Here is a 26,124-nt window from a genome sequence, read left to right as displayed (position 1 = left end):
TCCTTTGGTCCTCGCCCAGAGCTAGCTTTCTGTGACTGGCTCAGTTTTGCTACTTAATTCTGGAAGAGCTCTTAATCCCACAAAATGTTTTAAGTAGTTCTTTCTGCACTTTTATTAGCTAGTGAGACTAGTGCGTTTATCTCCGCAGTGCTCTCAGATGATGCAAAACTCACCAGCATAGCATCTTCGTCTGTGTTGTCATCTCCTGCGTATATAATTTTGATCCTTTCGCTCCAGTCCAGACCGAACGCCGTTCTCAAGATGTAAATAGATGCGCGACCTGCAAAAGTCAATGTCGTAAATTATTGGTTAGTGATAGGTAGTGTTCTACTGTGACTAGTAGTATTATCAACTTGAGGCACCCGTGACTGCCCGCCTTTATTACGCGTATAACACGAAAATCTGACCTTAATGGAATTATGTTCACATATCCCAGGTTTTAATCTTTCTCATGAAACCCTCACCTCAATATTTTTTTAATGAAAATATACTCGAGCAGTGCTGCTCAGGATTCTTAAAAAACCCAAAAATTCGGAGTGGCACTAGAATAATTGCGCTCGTCACTTGAGACATAAGATGTTAAGTCTCATTTGCCATTAATTTCACTAGCTACGGCGTCCTTCAGGCAAAAACACAGTACCTAATGTTTCTTCACGGCCGAAATAGGCACCGTTTTGATACATACAAATTACATAAAGCATGGGGTACCTTCCAGTGAAACAAATAAATTGATCCACTTGTTATGGATTAGCCGTAAGAAACTGACATAAAATCACTATGAGTCGATTAAACTACCTTTGTTCCACTGCACGGGTGGTTTGGCCTCGATGGCGCAGTGCGCAGGCGCGGGAGTGAAGCCAGCTTCCTTGATCAGGCGCCGCGCGGTCTCCGCCAGATCAGCGCGCTTTGATATCGGCGTCTCACGGTAGTGGAAAGTCAGAAGAGCGCCTTTGTTTTCAACCCACGCGCCGTCCCTACATACCTGCACATCAACGAGAACACCTAATTTACCTTGTATTCAGATAGTGTGTCTGAATTGATGCATGTTGATTGACAATAGTTGTATTGTACTCAATAACTTTTTTTTTATGTTAAAGAAATGAACCCTCGCCTCTCGGGTCTTGTTCGCTTCAAGTTAACAACACATACCTGCCTAGATTTACGATCCATGCGTCACTCGAACGGTTGGTTGGTAAAAGCGCTCGGACGGAACCCGAGAGGTGCGGGTTTAAGTCCCGCATCGTTCATAAATTTTGGTTACAAATTTAATTTGTATAATAATCCCAGAAGAGAGGGATATCACTTAAAAACAACAAATTGTTTAGGTACTCATGTTAGCCATTGAGTATTCGACATTTGTAGTGGCAATGAGTTTCTTGCCACTCTCTAAAGCTCAACAAGCCTTTGCGAAGTTTTGGTAAATCACGGAATAGAAAATACAAGTGGTAGTGCCCTTTTAAATAGGTAGTATAGGGACGAACATCAAAACTCACACGTTTGAAAATTAAAATATATATTGCAATACAAAGAAAAAATGATAAAATTGGCTTCAAATCATGAATGTCACTTTGGCGATAAGCTTTATTATTGTCGTTCAAATTTAAGTCGTATGAAAACTCACGAAATTTGTTATTATTTTATGTGAACGCTAGGGTGCAGTAACCAAATTTACTCTACAATTAGGTACCATATTTAACAGCTTTGAAATAGATCTCATATTCGAATGAAACTGTTAAATCTGTCTCTAATCTCATTGAAGAATTATTTATACTCAACGCTAGAGGACACTGACACCAAATTACCTCAATTTTCAATTCTTTGAAATAGGTGTCATATTCGCATGCAACTGTATCTATTTTTCTACTTAGCTAAGGACGTGGAGCTCGTTGTCGATAATAAAATGCCAATTTTATGCATAGTAATATTTTTTATGGAAAAAGTGACTAAATAGTGAGACGTTCACCTTACAGAGACTGTCACTCAGGGTTCTACATTGAACCGAATATTTTGAACGGCATGGCAATAATTACGCTCGTCACCTTGAGACATAAGATGTTAAGTAACATTAGCCCCATAATTTCAGTAGCTACGGCGCCCTTCAATATGCAACAGGCACAATAATCATTATACTTACTGATTCCTGGCAGAAAAAGGCACTGCTGTGGTAACTCACCTGCCTGTAGCATATTAAGAGCCAAGGAAAGGAGCCCATCAATGGTTGGTTATTATATTATTATTAAAAAAGGACGTGTGGCACTCGGGGACTGCCGCGGTAAAGCTATTGCATAGCATTTTTTATCAACTTATGCAATTATAATTATTTATTTATTTTATTTATGCAGTATTTTTTTTTTGAAAAAATTAATTTTAAATAAAGCAAACGGGACGTGAGTAAAATTTAACTTGCAAGATTTGATTACAGACAGAACGGGACAGGTGAAACTAAATAAAAATGCTTGTCATAATAATAAAAATTAAAAAAACGTGATACTAAAAAATTAAGAAATTAAAAAATCAAGATGTACCCCAGGCTCGAACCTTGGACCTTCTGCACAAAAAGCATACGTGATAACCGCTGTTTCGTGCCGAAATATCTATATACATCTAGTAAGTACGTACCTAAGTGTTAGGTTATTTTCGTTACGGAATTTCTGGATTCGGTCTCCACGCTCAAGGCCCGCGATAGAAGCTATGCAATAGCTTAAAAAAATTATCGTATGTTATGGATCAAAGTTTTATTAGAATAAAAGGTGAAATGGTTAAGAGAAATGATAAAGCAATAATATGGAAATATTTATTGTGCTTAAAATTAAACATATTTGTTTGTGTATGAAATGTTTATAAAGAGTTATCGTATAGTTTCTTAAATGTTCTTCTCACGAGCTCAACTTTTTACATATGATAGATGATTGAACATATGATAATTCAGTAATTTAAAAGAAATATTTGTAGTGACGTTTCAAAAGCACTTAGTTAAAGCCTAATTGAATAAAATTTATTTGTTTATGTATGTGTATGAAAATATGTGCGTACACTGACATATTTTTCTGCAATGGCTTTCATCTAGCCTGTGATATGATTGGATGTAGCTAGAATAAATTCTCCGAGCTGGTGATAAGTGATTATTTGAAATATTGATGTCCCAATGAATTGGCGCATAATTTTAGACAACTAAGTATTTCGTTTTAATTACGCGTTTACCTCTTAAAATTATCTCTGTCGCGTGGGCGTATCTATTTGACATCATCTGATCGATATAACAATCTTCCTTCTATCACATGATAGAGACAAATTAAAAGACATTTTTATAGACAGATAATCTCCAGCTTCGCTTGATATAAAAAAAAGTGAAGCGTTATTATTATAAAACGCTTTTAAACCACTCCAATATGATATTAAAAAGATTGTATTGCTCATTTTTTCTACATAATTTTATTGCTACACTTCGGCTAAATAAAAGTTGTAATGTAAGTTTTACTTTCATTTTAAAAATGGATATGTAAAAAGTTTTCTGGTTCTGCAAGCTATTTATATCTACCAAATTCTGTCATGCGCACAGCTTTTTCTATAAATGTTTTATAATTCTCAAATGACTCTCTTAATAGTTTAACACATGCCGGGTAATAGTTTTAGCATAAATAGTCAAGTATAGACACAATATAGTCTTTGGTTACAGGACGCTCAAATTAAGTATTACCTACACGTTACAAAACCAGGCTTAAAATTCAGTCAGAGAAATATTTGCTGTACACCCATCAAAGGTCAGTGCTACTATTTTAACGCCAGCGTAATTTCCAAGCATTTTTAAGTAGTTCGGCGTGCTGTAAGCCTGTCGTAATGCCATCGATAAGAATATAAGCCACGGGGTCTTTGTGGTTTACACCAGGAACTGAAAACACCAAAGCTTCATTTCATCAATAAGTTATACTGATATAGCAATAATGTCATGGTTCAAAGGGCTATTTACATTTCAAAACAGTAAAGGAATCAGAATCTCCACCCACTTTTGAGTACTACTTTTTTAATTTTTGTAAATGTGGTAAACAACAATAAATTTATGTTCATGCATGCAGTCATTTCAAAAACTGAAATATTTACATGCAGAACTATTTCTATTACAAATTATGAGGCGTACGTCGAAGCGCTACTTACGAATGATTAATTGCGATATTCTATAGTATAATTTGGTACTCATTTTAATGAACTTTTATTTATTTTGTTACAATAAATTAGTCGTCAAATAATATTAGACATTTTATTATTTTATCGATATGTGGATGTGCCCACCCCTAATCGTGTGGCATAGAAAATACTGAAAATTTCAACAATAATAATCGTAATAGTCAAGACAGCCAGCAAATTGATTAAGACTTTGAAGTATGGATATAATGTAGTCTTTTGTTTGTTTTAAAGTTATAGTTAAATATATTAAATTTTTATTTTTTCTAGCTATCATATTTTATGCATGCAAAAATTGCACAACCACGATATTAAAATTTCTGGTTACGTTCGACACGTGTTGTCACAGAAAGTAGCTAATCGTGACTGACAAATAAACAAGTATGAATATGACAAAGAGGATGTAAATACTACGTAATAAGAGGCGGGGCTGCCTAAATAAAAATTGAAATTTAGTTTAGTAGGAAACGTGCAGTCATTTGACATACCTAAGTTTGAAATAGTAGTAATTACGGTATAGCGAATCGCGACGAAGTATAATCCGGCTAAATAAAAGAGTATATATAGAGTAATATATAGGGAAAAGAGAGCCCTCTCTACGCATTATGAGCTGTCTATTTGAATACTGGCGCCATCTGGAGATTGGCCCCGAAAATAACTATATAGAAGCTCGAAATTATAAAATTCATTTTTAATGTTCTGACGCAATTAAATAACTTACTACTTTTTAATGTAGGTATTGCAATTTTTTACCATGTTGAAATTGCGCGTAGAGTTAGTTATCTAATTTTGTCACAACATAGAACATAAAGGATAGATTTAGCAGTGTAAATATGCAAAATGGAACACGAGAGCTACATACATGTGCAAACGCTAGACGTAGCCGCCATTTTATAACCAGTGGGCAGTGACACAAAGAAAAGTTGAAAGGTTTCAAAGCAAAGTGACAGCTGCCAGAGCTTTCATTTTCGGGCCAACTAACAGATGGCACTACAGTCTTCTGAAAACGTCACTTTAAGGCGTCTGTCCCACCCCTGGGCTAAGTATGAAAGCGAAAAGTTGCGTAAAACGTAGTGGATTTCGGCTATCACCGTTCATTACAAGATTATTTCCGTCATCTGTCCATTTATAAGTGACTGCACGTTTCATACAATCGAGTGAATCGATTTCTTTCTTAGAGAGTTTCGCTAGGCTTGCGACTGAGTAAATGTTGCGACTTACGGACCACACATGCTTCTGACACATTTGTAAAAGCTGCGTGGCACTACCACTTGTAGTGGTGTGTGTAACTATTTTCTATTCCGTGTGGTTGACGCTTTAATATAATTTATACGTCTAGAGAGCTGATGAAAACAGGCCAGGTTTAATATTTTTGTATGCGCGACAAGTTCCGTCTTACACTCGCTGTATGTCACTTTGTGTTAGTCTGCGTGTCTTGCTCAATATAGAGGTTATCTGTCAACTTAACGTTTTCACAGCTGTCACAGTCAATCTAGACGCATAAAATATGATGTAATGGCTGTTAGTTTGTCCTCTTACGCTTTAAAAAAGATAGAAGAACAACAATAATAATAGTTATTATGACATTTTGGTATAATTTGTCGCTTTGTGACATCGCGTCTCCCTACAAGCATAGAAAAATATACATCAAGCGGAAAACTGATAAAAAAAATTAATACAAAAATTAGTCCATGATAAATTTTCTGTTTATCATGCTATATTTACCTTTCTAGAAAGTGGTAAAGATATATACCTGCTCTTGCAATGCCTTCAGTAATTCGACTACTTTATCCTGCAGTTCCATGGGCATGGGATGAACAAATTTACTTCCATCGGGGTGAAGAATCTCCAGGCCATGGTTCCCAGCATATGTGATGCCTTCAATGCCAACCTGAAACATATTAATAATATGTTAATATTGAATAACTGTCGTGGCCACAATAGGACATTATATTTCTCATTTTTAGACCTTAAAATGTAGTGCAGAACCTAGAAATTATCCTAATAACTGCTTTAATAAAGTAGGTGACTAATCAAATAGATAATTTAGGGCAAAAATTAAAATAATTATGTATATATAAAAATAAACAGGGCTATACACGATGGTAAATATTTGTGCTGATAATTGATTGTCAAAGTAAATACACAATTCCTACATTAAGGCATTTAAGACACGTGTAATATATATACCTAAGTGTGAGCATATTATATATACTTCAGTACCGATTAATCTTAATTTTAAGGCGAAGGGTAAACACAAAACACACAAACAAGGTGTTTTTAGACAAGTTTTGTGGTGAAAATACAGCATTTGGAGCTATGAACACTACTTTATCCTGTTACACATACCCTTAAATCTTACTTGTAGGTTGCTAATGCTTGCTGTTGGTTAAAGTTAATAATTCAGAGCTATTATGAAGTACCAGTTTTCTCAGTTAAACAAGTTTTTTCTCGGCATGATGCATTTGTTTAGTATACTACTTTCATAAAAGTTGTTCTTATGGCTTTTACTTTTTTTGTGTTGGTACATTTATTCAGATTAGTAATCAATAATGAGGATTATAAGCAATTAAACTGTTTGCGCTTGTTAAAACGTAACATTTTCGACGCAAGAATTTTGTTAAATATTGGCTTTGTTACCTAGGAGCCGTGATCTCATATCGCTCAAGGTCGCCGGCATTTAGTGTCGCCTTAATATATATAAATCTAGTGTCCTGATGTTTGTTTCCAGTGAACTCCTAAACTAATGAACGGATTTTAATGGGCATAACTTCATGGAGTGCAGTTTAGTCCAACTTGAGAGATAGGATAGTTTTTATATCGATTTGGGATCCATGATTAGTTTTATTTCCATATAAAATATAAACAAATTTTCTATGAGAGAATTTATTGACGCACGGTTTGACAGTTCTGCTGTGAAACAATTTCATTATAACAACAGGGAGCGTATTTTACGAAATTTTTCTTGATTTTATGAAATATTATTGACAAATTGATAAAAAAAGCATTTTATTTATTATGTACAGAACAACGTCTGTCGGGTCAGCTAGTATGTATATAAAAATATCGTGTCAATGTTTATCCACGATGAACATCGTACTACTGAACCGATTTTAATCAAATTTTGCACTATGTGTGGATTTTGATCCAACTTGAGAGAAAGGATAGCTAGAATTGTTACGAGAATTTTTTTAAGAAATAAACATTTTGACTGTTGCTTCTCAATATATTCTTGATAATGTTATGTATGTTGATAAGCACATTGAAGAATTACTACAACCTGTGACAATCATAACGTTAGCACGAGGAACAAACATATACTTGTTTTGCGAACTACTCGGTTAAATCGAGTTAGTAAGTCTTTTCTTTGGCGATGTATATGCTTCTACAATTTGATCCTAGAAAATGTACAAAACAAATGTATTTCGAAATTTAAAAGAATTGTTAAAAAACGTTTGTGTGGGGAAAGATTACTATAGCATAAACTATTTTCTTAATGACACCACAGACTGGGAATGAATTCTTAATGACACCTCAGGCTATTTAATTATAAATTTTTATTGTACAATATTACATTGTTATCCATACATATAAGAAAAGCCCGCTGAGTTTCTTGCGCCCGTTCTTCTCAGGTCTGAGGCATTCTATGTTGAATGAGTGGTAGTTTTTTGACGTTCAATAAGTCATTTTGAATCCTATTTAGGAAAATAAATCGAATATATCGTCTGGAATTCCATGGAAATGTATTATAATTCTATGCCTTATAATGTACGAACGTACAAAATAATTATTTGGGCTGCGTGAGTCCTATATAGGGTCATCAAAATATTAACATTGATAATTATTAGTATGAGTTCATTGATAGGCCGCTATCTTTCATTTTGTTTATACTCGCTAATAATTTTAACGATGTTGTTGTTTTAACCGCTTATGTAATAATATTTATTGGCAAATGACACTTGTTAAAACTGTGAACAAAAATGTCATCAGGTTATTTACCAATTTGCTCTCATCTTTGATCTCGTAATTCCGGCTATTTTGGAAAGTTTTACACTCGGCAATAAAGTGAAACTAAATAAAAAGTTTTTCAGGCATAAATTTTTATGAAAAGTTTCAGCGTGAAAGTTTTTTTTAATGAGAAAATGGGACGAGACGAGCAGGACGTTTTGGTTGTGGTAATTGATACGCCCTTCCCATTACAATGCAGTGCCGCTTAGGATTCATGAAAACACAAAAATTCTGAGCGGCACTCCAGTTGCGCTTGTCACCTTGAGACATAAGATGTTAAGTCTCATTTGCCCAGTAATTTCACTAGCTACGGTGCCCTTCAGAACGAAACACAGTAGGGGTACCCATAATCTAGCCTGCATCCTGTGCAAAGGAGCTTCCCACTGGTAGTTTGCAATCCACATCGTCCCGAAAACTTTCTCTCATAATAATTATTATTGTCAAAGTAATTAAAAATAAAATTCGAGTGAAGTAGCGTCAGCAAAAAAGTCTTGAAAGTATAAAAAAGGAAAATCTAAAACCGATTAAAGTATAATCGCTTCACAAGCTTTGATGCGAGCTTGCTATGCCGAGGTTATATTAACGGGTGATTCAGTTCCAAAAGGTCACATCCCACTCGGTGATATCAAACCAAACACTCACCATTTCCTTGACGTTATTGACGTTTCTCCCAGATATGATTGCAATGTAAACGTCGGACATATTAGAAAGACGTTGAAGGGTGTGCTTTGTTTCAAGTGGAAGAGTAGCCAGGTCTGGGTGCGGCGCTATAGGAGCCAGAGTCCCGTCATAGTCCAACAGGAGAGCCAATTTCTGTGTATAGCCTATGTATCTAAAAAAAAACAAGTTAGTATATGTTAATGCTAAGAGTCTTTGTCATACCTATACTTCTCCAGTACCTATATGTGGAGGACGCAAAATCAATAGGCAGAATACTGAATGACGATGGATAGGACAAATGTTAAGAGAAAAACGATAAAAGAAACAATAAAAATGAACTAAAATAATAATTATAAAATATAATAAGAATAAAAGATTGGTATCCAAGAGATGGTAGATGAAAAAAAAAATGTTGGAAAGACGAAGTTAAAAGAGTCGCTGGACCTTAATGGATGGAGAGCCGTGGAAATCTTTAAAGCAGGCCTTTGTCGAAAGACAAGCTGTTTAACAGAACATATAATTTAGATTTAAGTTTATTTTTAGTAAAATATCATTTATAATATTTGTGAACAGCAATAGGGCTTATTTTATATTTATATCTGAAAATTGTCTGGTTTTAAAAGTAAAGGGATGCCATAATATGTCTTCAAAGAAACTATGGTTGATAGGAGTCAACATAGTAGTTGTTATAGTGAAACTGAAAATGTGAGCCTGCAAAGGTCACGAAACGTCGGGTTAGTTGAATAGTTTTAAAAATTAAACTTTTACGAAAAAACCTTATGTGAAAACACAGCTATTTAATACACGCGTTTTAATCTTTTAAAAAGTATTTTACTTAAATAAATGTATAAGGGCTACATTTGAAATCGTGGTGTCCCAGTGAAATGTGAGCTACAACCACGGTGGCACAACCAGTCGCCGCTGGCACCAATTTGGTGGCGCGACCAGATCAGACGCGTCATGACTCTGGAGCCCTATTATCAAAATGGAAATACGAAGATTCGGTTGACAGATTGCACATTTTCCTATTACGAAAGTGTTCCCAATCCGAAGATTGATACGAAGTTCGCGATTAGATATTTTGTTTTTCCGTCGTCCTCACCTTTTATGGTTATGCCTATGGTTCCGAAACGAAATACGTCCGCACTAGTCGGATCCAAAATACTTTGATAATAGGATATATTTCGAAGTACGTCGTTCTTTCGTTTCGGACCGAAACTTCGGCTTTCGACCTCCTGGTGTCAAGTTTGGTAGTCACCGGACACCACGGTGGCATGTAGCCCTGAGACTCGCGTTAATCAAAAAAATACTAATGGCAACCAACATACTTGGACAAATATTCATCAAAGTCATCTATGGTGACAGGCTGCATGGATGTCGCTCCAATATCATCAGTTTCCTCCTCCAGGGAGTCCATCGCTTTGAGGAACGCCTTCATCCAACTGTCGACGTCATTTAGCTGTTCACGTCGTCTCAGGTGGTTCATACGCACAGTCCTTTCGTCCTCGGGCATTATAAGCGCTCTGAAAAATCGAGTTAGCTGTTTACTTGTCGTAATAAATTAGTTTAAGGGACGGTCCTAACTTTAAAACATGCCCCGGGGTGCGCGTCATTACCGAATTCCACAGACACAAAGTCACATAGATAAATATGGAGATGACATGGAATATATAATAGTACAAGTAACAATAATAAGATAATTGCAGTTCAACTGCGTGTTTCTCCATTTACATTGTCTTATTGTTAAACGCTGGAAAAGTTACACATAGATTTCAATAACAATTCAATAATCTTCACGACGAAAAAATAGACTTTTCGTGGTGCTGCCTCATCGCACCGTTTGCCCGAGCCATGCCACCCAAACCGCATTCATTGGCATGTTTCAACTCGCTCTTGGACAAGAATGCTCAATGGGATCCATACAATGATGTGTGGACTTCCCTAGTTTCTGAAATACTAAGGTACACGGAGAGCATTGAAATTGTATAATTAATTCAATTATTATTTAATATTCCTTTTTTTGCTTGTAACTTTTTCCTTTATGTGTTTCGTCTAATTAGTGTAAGTGGCACTGCCGTGTTAATTGGAAAATGATTAGATAAATCTCTTAACTGGCATACAGCAAGAAATAGAAAAGGAAAGCGACTCCATTGTTACTGCATTCGATTTTAAGCAGTCAGCCATGCTAGCATTAAGAGCGCTTTCGCACTACGTCCGATCCGCAGTTTTTCTTAGTAACTATGCAGTTTAACACTTTGATATTTATACTATATGATTTATTTATTTAATAAGTACAACCACATTACACACATTATCCTTACCAACTACACTGGCCTGCAAAAGTAAGTATCACACTTGTCAAATTAAATTTTTTTCTTGACTATAGAAGGTAGAGATTTAAGATTAAAAACGTTTTGTTGCAAATTTTATAGGCTTTAATTCTTAGAAACTAAAATTATACATTAGTAGCATTTTTAACTTAAAAAATATAAAACAATGAAAATGGACATTTTTATTTTAGTGTAAAAAATTCATCTAAAATGTATTATATGTTATTTAATTTTTAATAACTGGTATTGCCTCTTCGAGCTCTGATTACAGCTTCGAGCCGGTTTGGCATACTGAACACTAGGTTTCGGAGCTGATGTTGGGGAATATTCTCCCATTCTTCTACCAGGGCCTGCTTTAGTGCCCTGAGGGTAGTAGGTGGTGGTCTGCGATTTCTGACTAGCCTCCAAAGCTCATCCCAGGCGTGTTCATGTGTTCGTGTGTGTATCGGGTTCAGATCAGGACTTCTTGATGCCCAAGCCATCACGCTGATACCGACCTCCTGAATATACTCTTGTACGATATGAGCCGTGTGTGGCCGGGCATTATCATGCATCAGCATCGATCCATCACCCATATTTGCTAAATACGGCCGTGCATACTCATTGAGAATCTCTTGAGCATATCTTTGCCCAGTGAGGGTGCCATTTTCTATGGCTACTAGCTCTGTGCGACCTTCTGAAGATATGCCAGCCCATACATATACACTGCCTCCACCGTATTGGACTCTTTCTGAGATGCAGGCTTGAAGGTATCGCTCACCAGGTCGCCTATAACACTTCGCCTTCCATCAGAAGTGTAAAGGGAGAATCGAGACTCATCTGCAAACAAAATTCTTGACAATTCTTCTTCATCCCACTGCATGTGTTCACGGGCGTATCGCAGTCTCGCTACTCGATGCTGTCTCGAGTTTTGGGCCACTCGCTGGTCTTCGGGGTTTCAAATTTGCTTCAGCAAGTCTTCTTCTCACTGTACTGTCACTAATGTAGTCCCTCCGGGTCTGAAGTAGCTGTTGCTGGACTTCAACTGCATTTTGGTGGCGATTTCTTAACACAGTGGAAATAACATAACTCGGGCACTGGTACACCTGGGTCTGCCATTACAAGGTCTCCTCAGATGGTGCCCAGTCTCTTCGTACCTTCGCTTTACCTTCTGGACCGTTCGTACCGTCACACCCACCATTCTTGCAGTGCTACGCATACTGATGCCTAGTTCCAGAAAAGCCACGATCCTAGCACATTCTTCAACTGAAAGAGGCATGATAAATAAATGTTATGTGCTTTTTAGCATAAATTTTTAAAACAAGACCCATCGATCTTGAAAAAAATTTAAAACAGAAAGAAAAATGTGAATGGTAAAATTGTAATTCGGAAACGTCCACTTTGAAAAAGGAATGGTTTTGTTTTTGAAGTTTTTTTTCAGCCAATTCTTAAAAGAAGGTTACCGACTATAAAGTTTTTATGTACAAAATTAAATTCTCTTTAGAGTCCTTTTTATTTCAAAAGTAAATCTTGTGAACTTAAAGCGTTATCCCAATTTTAAAAGTGTGATACTTACTTTTGAAGGGCAGTGTAGTTTAATATATTACAGGGTATTGTGTCTGATATGTGTAACAATTACGGTGTACATAACTTTGCCAAATAACTATGAGATACTAAAAATACTAAATAGTTTTAAATAATTAATAACAATAATATTACTAAATTTTGAAATGCTCCCAAATCTTTTGCTTAAAACTATATAAAGAGTCATGAACCACATCCAACTCGATGCGACCATTTAGGAAGTTATCCGTTTTTTTTTATAAACTAACAAAGATCAGGAGATCTGGTATTTATTACACAAAATTAATGCTTTTTCATTTTTGACTTCATTTTTGTTGGATATTCTGAATTAATAGCATCGTCTATTATATTATCATTCTCACCACCTGAATGGCTGGCTCTTCCTTTCCAGTGTGGTTTCCAAGGAACTTAATTCCACGTACAAACTGGAATGAAGTTCGTAGATTGATACAAGAGAATTTGGTATTGTAAATGAAGCGCATTTTAGGTACATATCATTTAAATTACTGAATCTAGCATATGTTTGGAAAAGTGGAGCTCGTGTGAAGAACATACTAGAAACACATAACTCCGTAGCTAGTGAAATTACTTGGCTGTCTTTCAATAATCCCATCAGCACTGCATTGTAATGGGCAGGGCGTATCAATTACTCTCAGCTGAACGTCCTGCTCGCCTCGTCCTTTATTTTCATAGAAAAACTCAACGGTCACCCTTCTAATCAATGAATATTTTATGTGCTTACAATAGCTTTAATACATAACAAATTAGTTTGTAAGATGTTGCATCCAATATATGAATACTCGATTCATAGGTATTTTGGATGCAACACATGAGATATTAACTCGCCACACTGGAGTTTTTTGTGTCGAATTGTTTGAAGACTATCGGCGGAATGAACACTAAAGAAAACTGAAAACATGTGGATACTTAGGTATACATTTCCGCAAAATAACGTCTACTTCAATAAATTGAAGAATGAAAAAAAAATCCCTTGTTATAAGTATATGTACGAATTTTACCTACTAATAATTATAATATGTACGGAGCCCTTGGTCGGCGAGGCCAACTCGCACTTGTCCAGCGCCGTTATCTATATATATAAAAATGAATTGCTGTTCGTTAGTCTCGCTAAAACTCGAGAACGGCTGGACCGATTTGGCTAATTTTGATCTTGAATTATTTGTGGAAGTCCAGGGAAGGTTTAAAAGGTGAATAAATATGAAAGTGTTCGGAATTAAATAAAACCAACAATTTTGTTTTTCCTTTGATGTGTCCCCCGTCGCCCGATATTTGTTTTGTATGGACATATTTTCTATGAGAGAAATTTATTGACGCACGGTTTGACAGTTCTGCTGTGAAACAATTTCAATACAACAAACAGGGAGCATATTTTACGAAAGAATTCTTGATGTTATGATATTTTATTGACAAATTCATAAAAATCATTATTTTATTTATTATATACAGAACAACGTCTGTCGGGTCAACTAGTTTTAAGTATAAAATTCTGATTCAGTCAAACAAAAAAAGTATTTTTAATAAGAATTAATCTATGCTACCTCATTGCAGGTAGGCAAGTATAAACATAACAAAATATTTACTTCTAGCAACAAAACAATTATATATCAGTAGGTAATTAGTTCGCAAACAAACGAATGCCTATATTGTGTGGCGCCATAATTATTGTTACTATGTAAACATCCACGTAAATAGTTACTTCTGTTAATGTTATCGGTCCTATTTAATGTTGACACAAACTGTGTCATAGGAGCTACACAACGCTATCCATACTTATGTACAGAAGCTAGGATAAGCATATATATTTATTTAAAATTGGTTTGAAAATAACAGTGATATTTTTACTATTACATACGTTTTAATCCTATAAAAAAGTACATTTTTTTTTTATGGAATAGGAGGACAAACGAGCGTACCTGTTGTTAAGTGATCACCGCCGCCCATACTCTCTTGCAACACCAGAGGAATCACAGGAGCGTTGCCGGCCTTTAAGGAAGGTGTACGCGCTTTTTTTGAAGGTACCCATGTCGTATCGTCCCGGAAACACCGCACAAGGAAGTTCATTCCACAGCTTTGCAGTACGTGGAAGAAAGCTCCTTGTAAACCGCACTGTGGAGGACCGCCACACATCCAGATGGTGAGGATGATATCCTAACTTGCGGCGTGTCGTGCGAAGGTGGAATTCGGCGGCAGGAATTAGGTAAAACAGCTCTTCCGAACACTTCCCGTGATAAATGCGGTAGAAGACACACAATGAAGCGACGTCTCTACGCAACGCCAAGTGATCCAGCCGTTCACAGAGTACTGTGTCCCCGACAATTCGCGCTGCTCTGCGTTGCACGCGGTCAATTGGATCGAGCTGATACTGGGGTGCGCCAGACCAGAGATGACAGCAATACTTCATGTGTGGCCGGACCTGCGCTTTGTACAGCGCTAGAATGTGGGCCGGCTTGAAGTATTGCCGTGCTCTATTAATGACGCCCAGTTTCTTTGAAGCCAATTTGGCTTTGCCCTCCAGATCGCCACGGAATTGGCAATCGCTCGAGATTTCGAGACCCAGTATTCCGATACTAGGCGAGGCTTTTAGGGAAGTGTTGTCGAAGAGCGGTGATGCGACAAATGGGGTTTTTTTTAGTGGTAAACGCGCAAACTTGAGTCTAACATACATAAAATCACGCCTCTTTCCTGTAGGGGTAGGCACAGACCACTTCTTTCCACTTGCTACGATCCTTACATACTAGTTTCGCTTCGTCCACTATCATTATTCCTTTCATACATGCTCTCCGGTTTAGGGTACTCTTGACCTGGCCTTTTTTCAAGACGTCCCTGATTTGATCTTGAAACGTCCGCCTAGGTCTACCCCTTCCAACACTTTCATTCACACTGGCCTTATACACTTTCTTCGTCAATCGTTCTTCATTCATTCTCTCGACATGTCCAACCCATCTCAGCATTTAAAAAAGTGTTTTATTTAAATATGCAACTGGCGTTAATCTAAATAAAATACTATATACCGAATTTGTTTCTTGAAATTTGTATTATACATATTATATTAAACCTAAATACTAAGCACAAGTTACCTTTTTTTTTTAACAAAGGTACGTTAAAATGCCATAATCACGAGTGTTGGTTTGAAAAATATGATGGATTGGCCGCTCTTACTCATGAGCTCAGTAATAACAGATATCACTGGCTACGGCTCTCTTTACACTTATTTTAAATAGAGTTTGCACACTGCTTGTTACCCAAAAAAATAAGTTTGTCGGCGCATACGTAGATTACTGCTTGACAGTATTTATTAAACAAAGCATATATTTGGCTTATCTATTTAAATATAAATAAAAATGAATGTTGCTTAGCGCAAAACTCAAGAACGACTCGACCAATTCGGCTAGTTTTTGTTCAACAGTTCAAGATCAACAGTTACAATTACACGCGTTGTTAACGCCTGTCAAACTTTTACTTAGATATTCTGTGGTAATCTTAAGCATTGAATTGTAAAATGATGTTACTCTTTGTTATATATTATTCGTACCAACTGTCGAGATTAAACTATCCAGGTCAATTAAAATAGTTATTTTAATTAATTAATTGATCTCATTATGTTCACTTAAAAGTTTTTTATTTAAATTCAGTATAACTCTCTAAATGTCTGCTTATTTGGACAAATTTTATCTGAATTTTGGCAGTTCATGATGTACTCATAAATTGTAAAAGTAAAGAAAACATTGCGATAGAAACCTCGTGCATGTAGTGGAGATTCTGTATGAAAATTATTTATGTAAGCATTACTCAAAACCACGTATTTTCTGGAAGAAGTTTTTATGCAATTTCTGCACACTATTTTTCGTTCAATGTTTTAACTGTGTATTGAATTATTATCTACCAACGGCATCTTTAAACATTGTAATGATCACGATATATATTTTATTAATTTGATGCCGAAATTGCCGAAATTTTAAGTTCCGCGATGATATAAGTTTGAAATGGCATCTTTAAATTTTACAAATTCAAAATACTTTTTTTCCCCCCATAAAATTAACTGTTACGGAGTTAGCAAAATTGTGAATTAAGGTAATAGTCGACCTGTAATTAATTAGATATACCTAACATATGTATAACTTGTATGTCTATATTACAATACTATGACTACATAAAATTAAAACTATCATTACGTGGAAGCGTACCAAGAATACTGGCAGCATTACCGCGTTGGATAGCAAGGCTGATCCGTTGACCAAATTAGCTGCCAGCGCTTGGGGTTCCAGTAGCCTTATTGAGGCGCGAAGATAGTATTTTGAACATTCTCCGCGCCTCTGTGCCCCACGGGCCAAGTGTCTCGACACCAAACGGCACAGAGATGTATGACTCACTGAGACCAACATATTTGCGACGCTTGCTGTCTTCGGCAGTCGAAGCAGCAGCCCCAGCACCAACTGACGTAACTTGGACATGAGACTTGTATGTTATTTATTGTGTACCTGTGGATAACTTCGGCAGCATCATCCAGTTCATATGGGTTGCAGATCAAAGCCTCGTGCATCATCTCTCCAGCACCGGCGAACGGCGACAGGATCAACACTCCCGGAGGTTTGTTTATTTGGCAGGCGACAAATTCTTTCGCCACTAAGTTCATTCCGTCGCGTAGAGGCGTAACCAACGCCACGGCTGCGTCTCGGTAAAAAGCTGCGAGCTCATCTTGCCCGACGCAGCCGTAAATATATCTGTAATTAATTACAGAGTAAAGTATAGGGCTCCTTTCACATTGGCTCGAGATGTACAGCGAGGTTTACAAAATACAAAGTTTAGCCAGCAAGACTGACTATCAATTACATTGTGAAATATATATAAATTACCCAGTATAAATTAATTGCTTTATGGGACATACAGACAGAAAAGTAGGAACATTAAATTAATAAATTTCAACGGGTTTACGAACCACTGATCGCCATTAAGTGCAGATTGCACTTTAGCAGTTATTCCATAAAATTTGTAAACACGTTATAATTTTAAGACTTAGCCAACCAATCAATAATTGCGTTTTGATTACACTGCTACTAAACTTCACAGAATAAAAAAATGCCTGCAAGTTTTCAACAAAATAGGTACAGGACTTTCGTAACAATCAATGTAACAATAAACATTTTTGAAGTGAAACTTCTTTAGAATCGTTGTGACTTGAAACTTGATGAAACGAAAAAGCGAGACTATAGAGACACCATCAGAGAAATGTTATAGGATTCAGCCAGCGAGAGAATGAGACAGGAAGCATTATAGTGTTCTGGTACCAGGCGATCATAGCTGAAGAAGAGATTGTCTTATGTTTGACGCGAGTATATATACCTTAATATATTCATGCACACGACGAATTATTACATAGACACCAGGAGAACATAAATATGATAGCAGTGATAGTAATGTCTTTCATAGCGGTTGAAATCATGTGTCATCCTAGCAACATGTACCAGGACTTCATATGCAGTTTGAGGTTCATGCACAATGCTCATCTTAAAATGATTAAACAAGTGCTGACCATTTTGAAGCCAAAATTTTTGAAGATTTCACTTCTGAATTGCATTGCACAAATGTTTTTCTGTTTTTTTTTGTATATAGTACTAATTTGGGAAGGTAACTATTCGCTAACAACATAACTATGCTGCACTAAAATAGTCTTACCTTATAGGAGACCAATTTGGTGTTGTGAATCTCCCATTGATCCTTCCAACGTACTGATCCATTTCTTCCTTCAAATCCTGGTATTCCTTAACGTCGGTCCTTGACGGCACAGATATTTGGAGTAACACAACCTTCTCGATATGTTCAGGATGTTTTTCGAGCAATCTTTCGAAGGCTTTCAATCTGTGCACCAGACCTTTGGTATAATCTAATCTATCAACGCCCAAAATTACTTTTTGAATGGTTGAAAGTACTGGTTTTGCGTTTTGTGCTAAAGTTACGAATCTATCAAATGGTACTCCTATAGGGAGTGGTCTGATGCAGATGGTACGACCACCTAGTTCTACAAGAAGATTTTTTCTGTCCACACGGCATCCCAGATTTCGTTGACAGCAGTCAATGAAATTTAGGCAATAATCGGTTATGTGGAAACCAACCATGTCGCATCCTGGAAATTAGAACGATGCATTAGATTATAAAATCATATAAAATACTCGTGTGTTTGTTACCAAACATCTCTGAAACAGCTGAACCGATTTGTACGAAATTTTGTGTGTATATCGGGTAGGTCTGAGAATCGGCTAACATCTATTTTTCATAACCCTAAATGATAAGGGAGACCTAAATTTTTTTTTTTTTTGACAAAACAGTTTTTATATTCTATTATGATTCAGCATTAAGAAATACATACAATTTCAAATTCTTACCACTGTTTTTTAATCATGATTTTTATTTTATTCTGTTCCATCCACAGATTGGCAATAGGGTTGCAAGATGGCAATCGAATATAGGTAATGATTATTGTACATATATTTTGATATGTTTGATAGGAATCGATCGTCATCTATTTTGTATACCCCAAAATTGTTTTTATTACATTATAATATGGCAATACAACGCTTGGTGGGTCAGCTAGTATATTATATAAGTAGTTGTAGGTTATCTATACTGATATTATAAAACTTTGTATGATACAAAATCACGCCAAAACGGCTGAATGGATCTCAATGAAAATTCACACATAGATTAATAGCTGGAGGACACATAGAATGTTGTATGGTTATAGCAAAATGTATTCTACAAACATTAAAGTCTATAAACATTACCATAGACATAGACATATTTTTACCATATACCACACTTGGGAAATGAGGCGTTACCTTACACATTTTTTAAAATTCATGCTCCAAGTGATAAAAATATCTACAAGTGAATAAAAACATTTGAATCGTAATTTGAATAATATATAGTTAGCGTATTTTACAGAGTGGTAGGTTTTATGGCACAGTCTTCCAGGCCCCTTTTCTATCGTCCATCAGTAGGGCAAACATTATTTTTGTTTCGATTAACGGCCGTTTTCAATAACCTATCTATCCTTAGTTTAACTTACTAGAGGTAGACAAATCTATCCTTTTACACTTACTTACATTTCAATAACCTAACATTCCTAAATCCTAAAACATTCTTGTGTGATATGAATTGGAGGAGAAAAACAGATGTAGGTACTCTTTGTTTGCATGAAGCTTGATTTTTTTCATTGTTTTGTGTCAAGAATGATCTTCTTCTGAGCAGACCTCAGATAATATACGCCAGGGGTGCTCAAGCTTGAACTTCTCGCGATCTACCTCAAAATTGTTAGACTACGATTGATCGATTCTGAGAGGCATCAAGTATGTCTGATGAAGAATTGTCGTCTATGTAGAGTGTCACGATGACATAGATATTAGTTTTGCTGCTCTAAAATATCAATGAAAAAACTCATAATTATTCAAAATTGCGAGTTTGTAGGTTCTTATAAAAGAAACGCGTTCTAGTGTCTAGAGTTCTAAACTTAACTAAAGATTGACTTTGGATGTTGAATCTGCATGTCCTGAGCATACTTTTCATAAGATAGTACGGAAATTACCGATTTTAGTAACCTAAAACAAAATCTGTGAATAGTTCTATATCGGATTTTTTTCTGGAGATCGACTCAAAAAGCACTCGCGATCGACCGTTTGAGCACCCCGGATATACGCAGTCGTATTTATATTCAATAACAAAATTAAATAATACATTTATAAATGCATAAGGAAGGTAAATAAGTATTATTAACATGTAGGTGTAAGTTAATTAAATATAAAATATTCCTATAATTTATATAGTTATATGGGCGACAGAAATCATTGGCATGATAATTATTATTACAATAAAAACACATAATACGTGCAACAAATAAAACATTCAAAAGATTTAATATGACAGAATAAAAATAAAGAAAAATTCAATTTATTCTGTTTAAAATTAAATAAATCATTCGTAAACTACTTACCTAAAATACCTTGAAGAACTTCATCAGACCAGGGCAGGAGTCTGAAGATATCCCATGGAGGAAAGGGGATGTGAAGGAAAAACGCCAATTTGCATTTTATACCGTCTTCTTCAGCGCGCTAATAAAAAAATGATATATGATTAACAGTGAATCCGAACAAAATAAAGAAGATCTCGATTGATTTTTAAGGCCTTATAAATATGCTGGTCAATTATGAAAGATTTTCCATTTGTAAATAAAAAAAAAACCTTATTAAGTTTTCAAAACTATAATTCATATCAAAATGAGGTACTGTTACAAGAATATTGTATGCATAAACAATAGTTTTGCTACTGGGCGTAAAGCAAATAATTTTTTTCAAAGTCAAAGTTAATTAAATTTCTGTCGTAATTTCTACTACACAGCTGAATATCTGAGTGATTCGACAGCCTGGGACTAGATTATGATAGCAATAACAGTACAATATTGTATATTTCATTAAAAAGAGCGCAAAAAAAGAATGCTGGAAGAGTTTCTTGCGCCGCTTCTTCACTCTCAGAGCGCAGAGTATCTTACACATAAGAAATGACATCAAAAAGAATTCTAAAGGAATCGATTTTGAGAAAATAAATGCCTTTTATGCCTCTTAATCTGCACGTCGTCGCATAGGGAAGGAACCCTGTCATATTATCGTCTGCGTGACTAGCAGTCCGTGGTTTGCAAACGGCTTTTGATTGGTGATCTTGAAGTGTATTCCTTGATGTGACGTCATAACGTTACGTTACGTTACAACTAACTAAGATGGCGGGGTTTCTGCCTCAACATGTTGTTATACCAATAAACCTATGATTACCTGTCTGATCCAATTAGCTGCCAGCATAAGATGGTAGTCGTGAACCCAGACAATGGGCGGCGAGTTTCCATTCTTCTCCTTATCCTCCTTATTCTCATTGAGTAGTTTGAGGGCATACACGGCCTTCTCCGCAAATATTTCATTGATCTTCATATAGGCGCGCCAGTGGTCGGCGTTGAAGGTGGCCCGGTCTGGCATGGAGTGGAACAGAGGCCAGAATGTGCCGTTACAGCAGCCATTGTAGTAGCTGTCGAATAGCTTCGGATCTGAGTGGATGGCAACGATCTGAAAGATGCATAATCTTTACTAATAATGAATGGATAGCCTGTTTTTTCCTTAGGTTAGCAAAAACTACTAAACCGATCGGAATAATTCTTATACCATAAGATGCAGCGTGTTCCGGAGAAGGTTTAAGTGTATATGTTTGTGATTACTTATCCGGAAAGTATATTTTTTTACTTAGAGATATATCTTATACCTTTAGAAGAGCAATTCTTGTATATACACATATACGTATATGGAAACGGATCCAACGATTTCCATAAAATTTAGTATGCAGGGGATTTCGGGGGCGATAAATCTATCTAGCTAGGTTTCAATTTAAAAAACAGTAGTTTTATCCGTGTTTTAAAGAGAAACAACTACAATAACATTAGAATATAAAGGTAAATTTCGCCATTATATACTAGACTATAATAGCTCAGATGGGACATTGGGTGATCCGGAAAGCAGAAGACCCCGGTTTGAATCCAGATGTCCTATTAGTTTATTTTTTTTGTTCAATTTTGTACCTTTTTAAAAATCCGAGCAAGGCTCGTTCGTCCGGATATTTATTGTATGTTATCAATACAATGAGCGGGTGCGGTATTATATTTTTACTAGCTGACCCGGCAAACGTTGTTTTGCCATATAAAGTATAATTCACGCGATAGTTTTATAAGTAATAAAATATTGCCTATATTATATCCTGTACATCATTTTGTTCTATTGTCAATAGTTTTTGCAGCGCACGCAAAAATAGGTTTTCGATTTTACACCTTGTGTTACAAAATAGCAATTTTATTACGGATCCCTAATTTTGAAAACATAGCCTTCCTCGATAAATGGACTACCCAACACTGAAAGAATCATTTAAATCGGACCAGTAGTACCAGAGATTAGCGCGTTCAAACAAACAAACAAACACTGCAGCTTTATAATATTAGTATAGATAAATCTATCGAGATTTTTTTGGTAATCGTATTCAAAACTGCTATAATTTAGATAAAGAAATGAAGATAAACATGTCAAAAAATTGGAACCGTAGTGTTTGTAGAAGTATTTTTTGTAGATTTTCAAAAATGTTAGTTTTTAGGACTATAGCGCCTTAAGAAAAAAACTTGCATTAACGACCACTCTATATGGAATATATCAGTAGGTATGGTATGTTAATACCATCATTATTAATATTAGTGTGAAAACACTGGGGGCCGTTGGTAGGAAAAATGTTACCTAATGGATTCAGACTATATATTTTGATATTATGTTCTAAAGACCTATTTGGTTTTTTTCCTGTGACTTTATTGTAACACCAGAGGAATCACTGGAGCGTTGCCGACCTTATAAAGCGTCGAGCAAACGTACATATGAGATAAAGAAATAAAACCGAAAATTCATCGGTATCTGCAGCCGAGTAACCAAACGGAGGCTGTTATTAGAACGCTTATTAGGTTTTTGGCACTTCCTCATCATCATCAACAAAGTCCACTGCTGGGAAAAGGTCTCAGCCTTCACCTCCTTGGCATTTAACCAGTAAATAATATCAAATAGAGCATTATTTACTTCGTCGACATACGACAAGGCGGCTTCTTTTCACTTTGAATATGAGAGAAGTGTCATCCACAAATAGCTATTTTTTCTCCTTCTGTAAAGACGCCAAGAGTGACTAGCAAGCTTGTTTGACGGCCGTTCCCAATATTCAATCTATATCTTACTTGAGATTAAAATCGTAACTATCGTTGACTTTTCTGTCCCAATAAACTAATTGACGGTAACTCACCTTATCCATACACTCTGTCTGTCAATGGGACGACTTATAGCTTTGCTTAGCGATAGAAGTTTGTATGGAAATTGCAATTCACGCGTCCCAATATAAGGCGATAAGAATGACTTATCGGGTATATTGGGACAGTAGAAAGTAGTAATTTATCTCTAGCTGTAGATAGTATATTGGGAACGGCCGTAAGAGTAAGAATAAACGGACATGCCTTCGTTATACCTCTCGAGGGTAAAGCGTTATTGTATGGACTTTAGTTGTATTATAAATTTTTGACAACCAGGATAAAAAAAATTTATATGCCAAGATAGACTGTGACAGCTGTGAAAACGTCGAAAAAAATTTGAGGTTGACAGTTGACCTATATTTTGAGCAATGCACACACACTAACAATATAAGTGACATACGAATCGCGAATGTAAGACGTAGCTTGTCACGCACACTAGGCTAGGGAGGCTCCTTTGCACAGGATGCCGGCTAGATTATGGATACACAGCGGCGCCTATTTCTGCTATGAAGTAGTAATGTGTAAACATTACTGTGTTTCGGTCTGAAGGGCGCCGTAGCTAGTGAAATTACTGGGCAAATGGTACTTCACATCTTTTGTCTCAAGGTGACGAGCGCAATTGTCGTGCCGCTCACAATTTTTGGGTTTGACAGAAATCCTGAGCGGCACTGCATTGTAATAGGAACAGCTGAACGTCCTGCTCGTCTATTATTGTTATATTTATTATAAAAAAACATTAAAGTAGTAAATCTGGCCTGTTTTCAGCGAGTTCCAAATCGGTTCAGGCGTTTTGGAGGAGTTTGGTAATAAACACCGGGAAAAAAAGAATTAGAAAGAATCTGGCTACGACCTATGCATTTTGATTTATAATTGGATGTTGAATCTTTTCTATTTAAAATACCATTACTTTAAATGTCGCCGTAAACTTTGTTAACAATGGACTTTACACCGTGGATGGATTCTGGTATGCGCCATTTTGTTTACCGCTTACATCTAGCAACAAGTATGTCTATGAAATCGTATAAATTATGTATGAAAAATTGTTCATGGAGCTCAAACTAATATATCACATTAATGTATTCAATTCAATAGCAAACGAAATTTAAATCTATTAATTAACACAAATATATTCATCTTTATTAATGTTTTCTATTGTATTCTGTCACTTATATACAATTGTACTTTAAAGACATTTAAATCTCATAATAGAAGCTAGTTCAACATAATTGCTCCATGGGAGTTGGAAGGACATAATACCGCCATAAACATTATTGTCAGTGACGCACGGACCGTCTGATAATAATCTAAATGATGTTGTTCATTCTACTAGATTCAGGAGATTATTTAACTTACTAGCTGATATTCAAATACTACTGAAATGACATGGAACGTTTAACTTTGAATCTTCAGCGTTTCAAGGTTTGGTTATTTATACGTTATGTGTGACAATAAGGCTTAGATAGAGCTTTAAGGCGAAGGGTAAACACAAAACACACAAACAAGGTGTTTTTAGACAAGTTTTGCGGTGAAAATATAGCATTTGGAGCTATGAACACTACTTTATCCTGTTACACATACCCTTAAATCTTACTTGTAGGTTGCTAATGCTTGCTGTTGGTTAAAGTTAATACTTCAGAGCTATTACGACGTACCAGTTTTCTTTGCAGTTAACAAGTTTTTTCTCGGCATGATGAATTTGTTTAGTATACTAAAAAAGTAGTATACTACTTTCATAAAAGTTGTTCTTATAGCTTTTACTTTTTTTTGTGTTGGTAGATTTATTCAGATTAGTAATCAATAATGAGGATTATAAGCAATTAAACTGTTTGCGGCTGTTAAAACGTAACATTTTCGACGCAAGAATTTTGAAAATATTGGCTTTGTTACCTAGGAGCTGTGAACTCATATCGCTCAAGGTCGCCGGCATTTAGTGTCGCCTTAAGAGCGCTTTCGCACTACGTCCGATCCGAATCCGATCCGTACCGGTGAAAATACGGTCCGGTGTATTCGTTGAACAATTTCTTACGGTTGACGGAAAGGAATCGGATGACGGTAGCCGGATCTAGTGCGTAAACTACCATAGAGATAGTTCTACGACTACTTCGGACCGTGTTTTCACGGATACGGATCGGACGTAGTGCGACAGCGCTACTTAGACTTTACTCAGCTCAGACTGTACTTAACGTAAAACTTTGCTGAATGTAAATAAAAACGCAACTTGATTTTTGCATAAGCCTGCCATCATCTGTCTGGCGCACCCCAGTATCAGCTCGATCCATTTGACCGCGTGCAACGCAGAGCAGCTCGAATTGTCGGGGACCCAGTGCTCTGTGAACGGCTGGATCACTTGGCGTTGCGTAGAGACGTCGCTTCATTGTGTGTCTTCTACCGCATTTATCACGGGGAGTGTTCCGAAGAGCTGTTTAACCTGATTCCCGCCGCCGAATTCCACCTTCGCACGACACGCCACAAGTTAGGATATCATCCCCACCATCTGGATGTGTG

General features: G+C 36.2%; 1 protein-coding gene across 2 annotated transcripts in view; it reads right to left on the bottom strand.

Annotated features, from left to right (window-relative positions):
• The window catches only part of LOC126971767 (uncharacterized), a 47,267-nt gene that overhangs the window by 3,053 nt on the left and 18,090 nt on the right, over positions 1–26,124 (bottom strand). The window contains exons 3-11 of one of the 2 annotated variants that reach the window (XM_050818163.1): positions 21,578–21,862; positions 20,746–20,863; positions 18,435–18,882; positions 17,240–17,482; positions 10,176–10,370; positions 8,830–9,019; positions 5,933–6,070; positions 796–982; positions 174–280 (exon numbers count right to left, since the gene is read on the bottom strand). In XM_050818163.1, the coding sequence (XP_050674120.1) occupies positions 174–280; positions 796–982; positions 5,933–6,070; positions 8,830–9,019; positions 10,176–10,370; positions 17,240–17,482; positions 18,435–18,882; positions 20,746–20,863; positions 21,578–21,862 (1,911 nt within the window). Of the gene's footprint in view, positions 1–173; positions 281–795; positions 983–1,010; positions 3,890–5,932; positions 6,071–8,829; positions 9,020–10,175; positions 10,371–17,239; positions 17,483–18,434; positions 18,883–20,745; positions 20,864–21,577; positions 21,863–26,124 lie in introns of those variants that run through there. The other variant, XM_050818165.1, reaches the window with a different exon arrangement.

Source organism: Leptidea sinapis, chromosome 24 (genome assembly GCF_905404315.1).
Source record: "Leptidea sinapis chromosome 24, ilLepSina1.1, whole genome shotgun sequence".
Lineage (NCBI taxonomy): Eukaryota > Metazoa > Arthropoda > Insecta > Lepidoptera > Pieridae > Leptidea > Leptidea sinapis.
The sequence above is the reverse complement of the archived record's forward strand: the minus strand, read 5'-3'. Positions and strand labels throughout refer to the sequence as shown.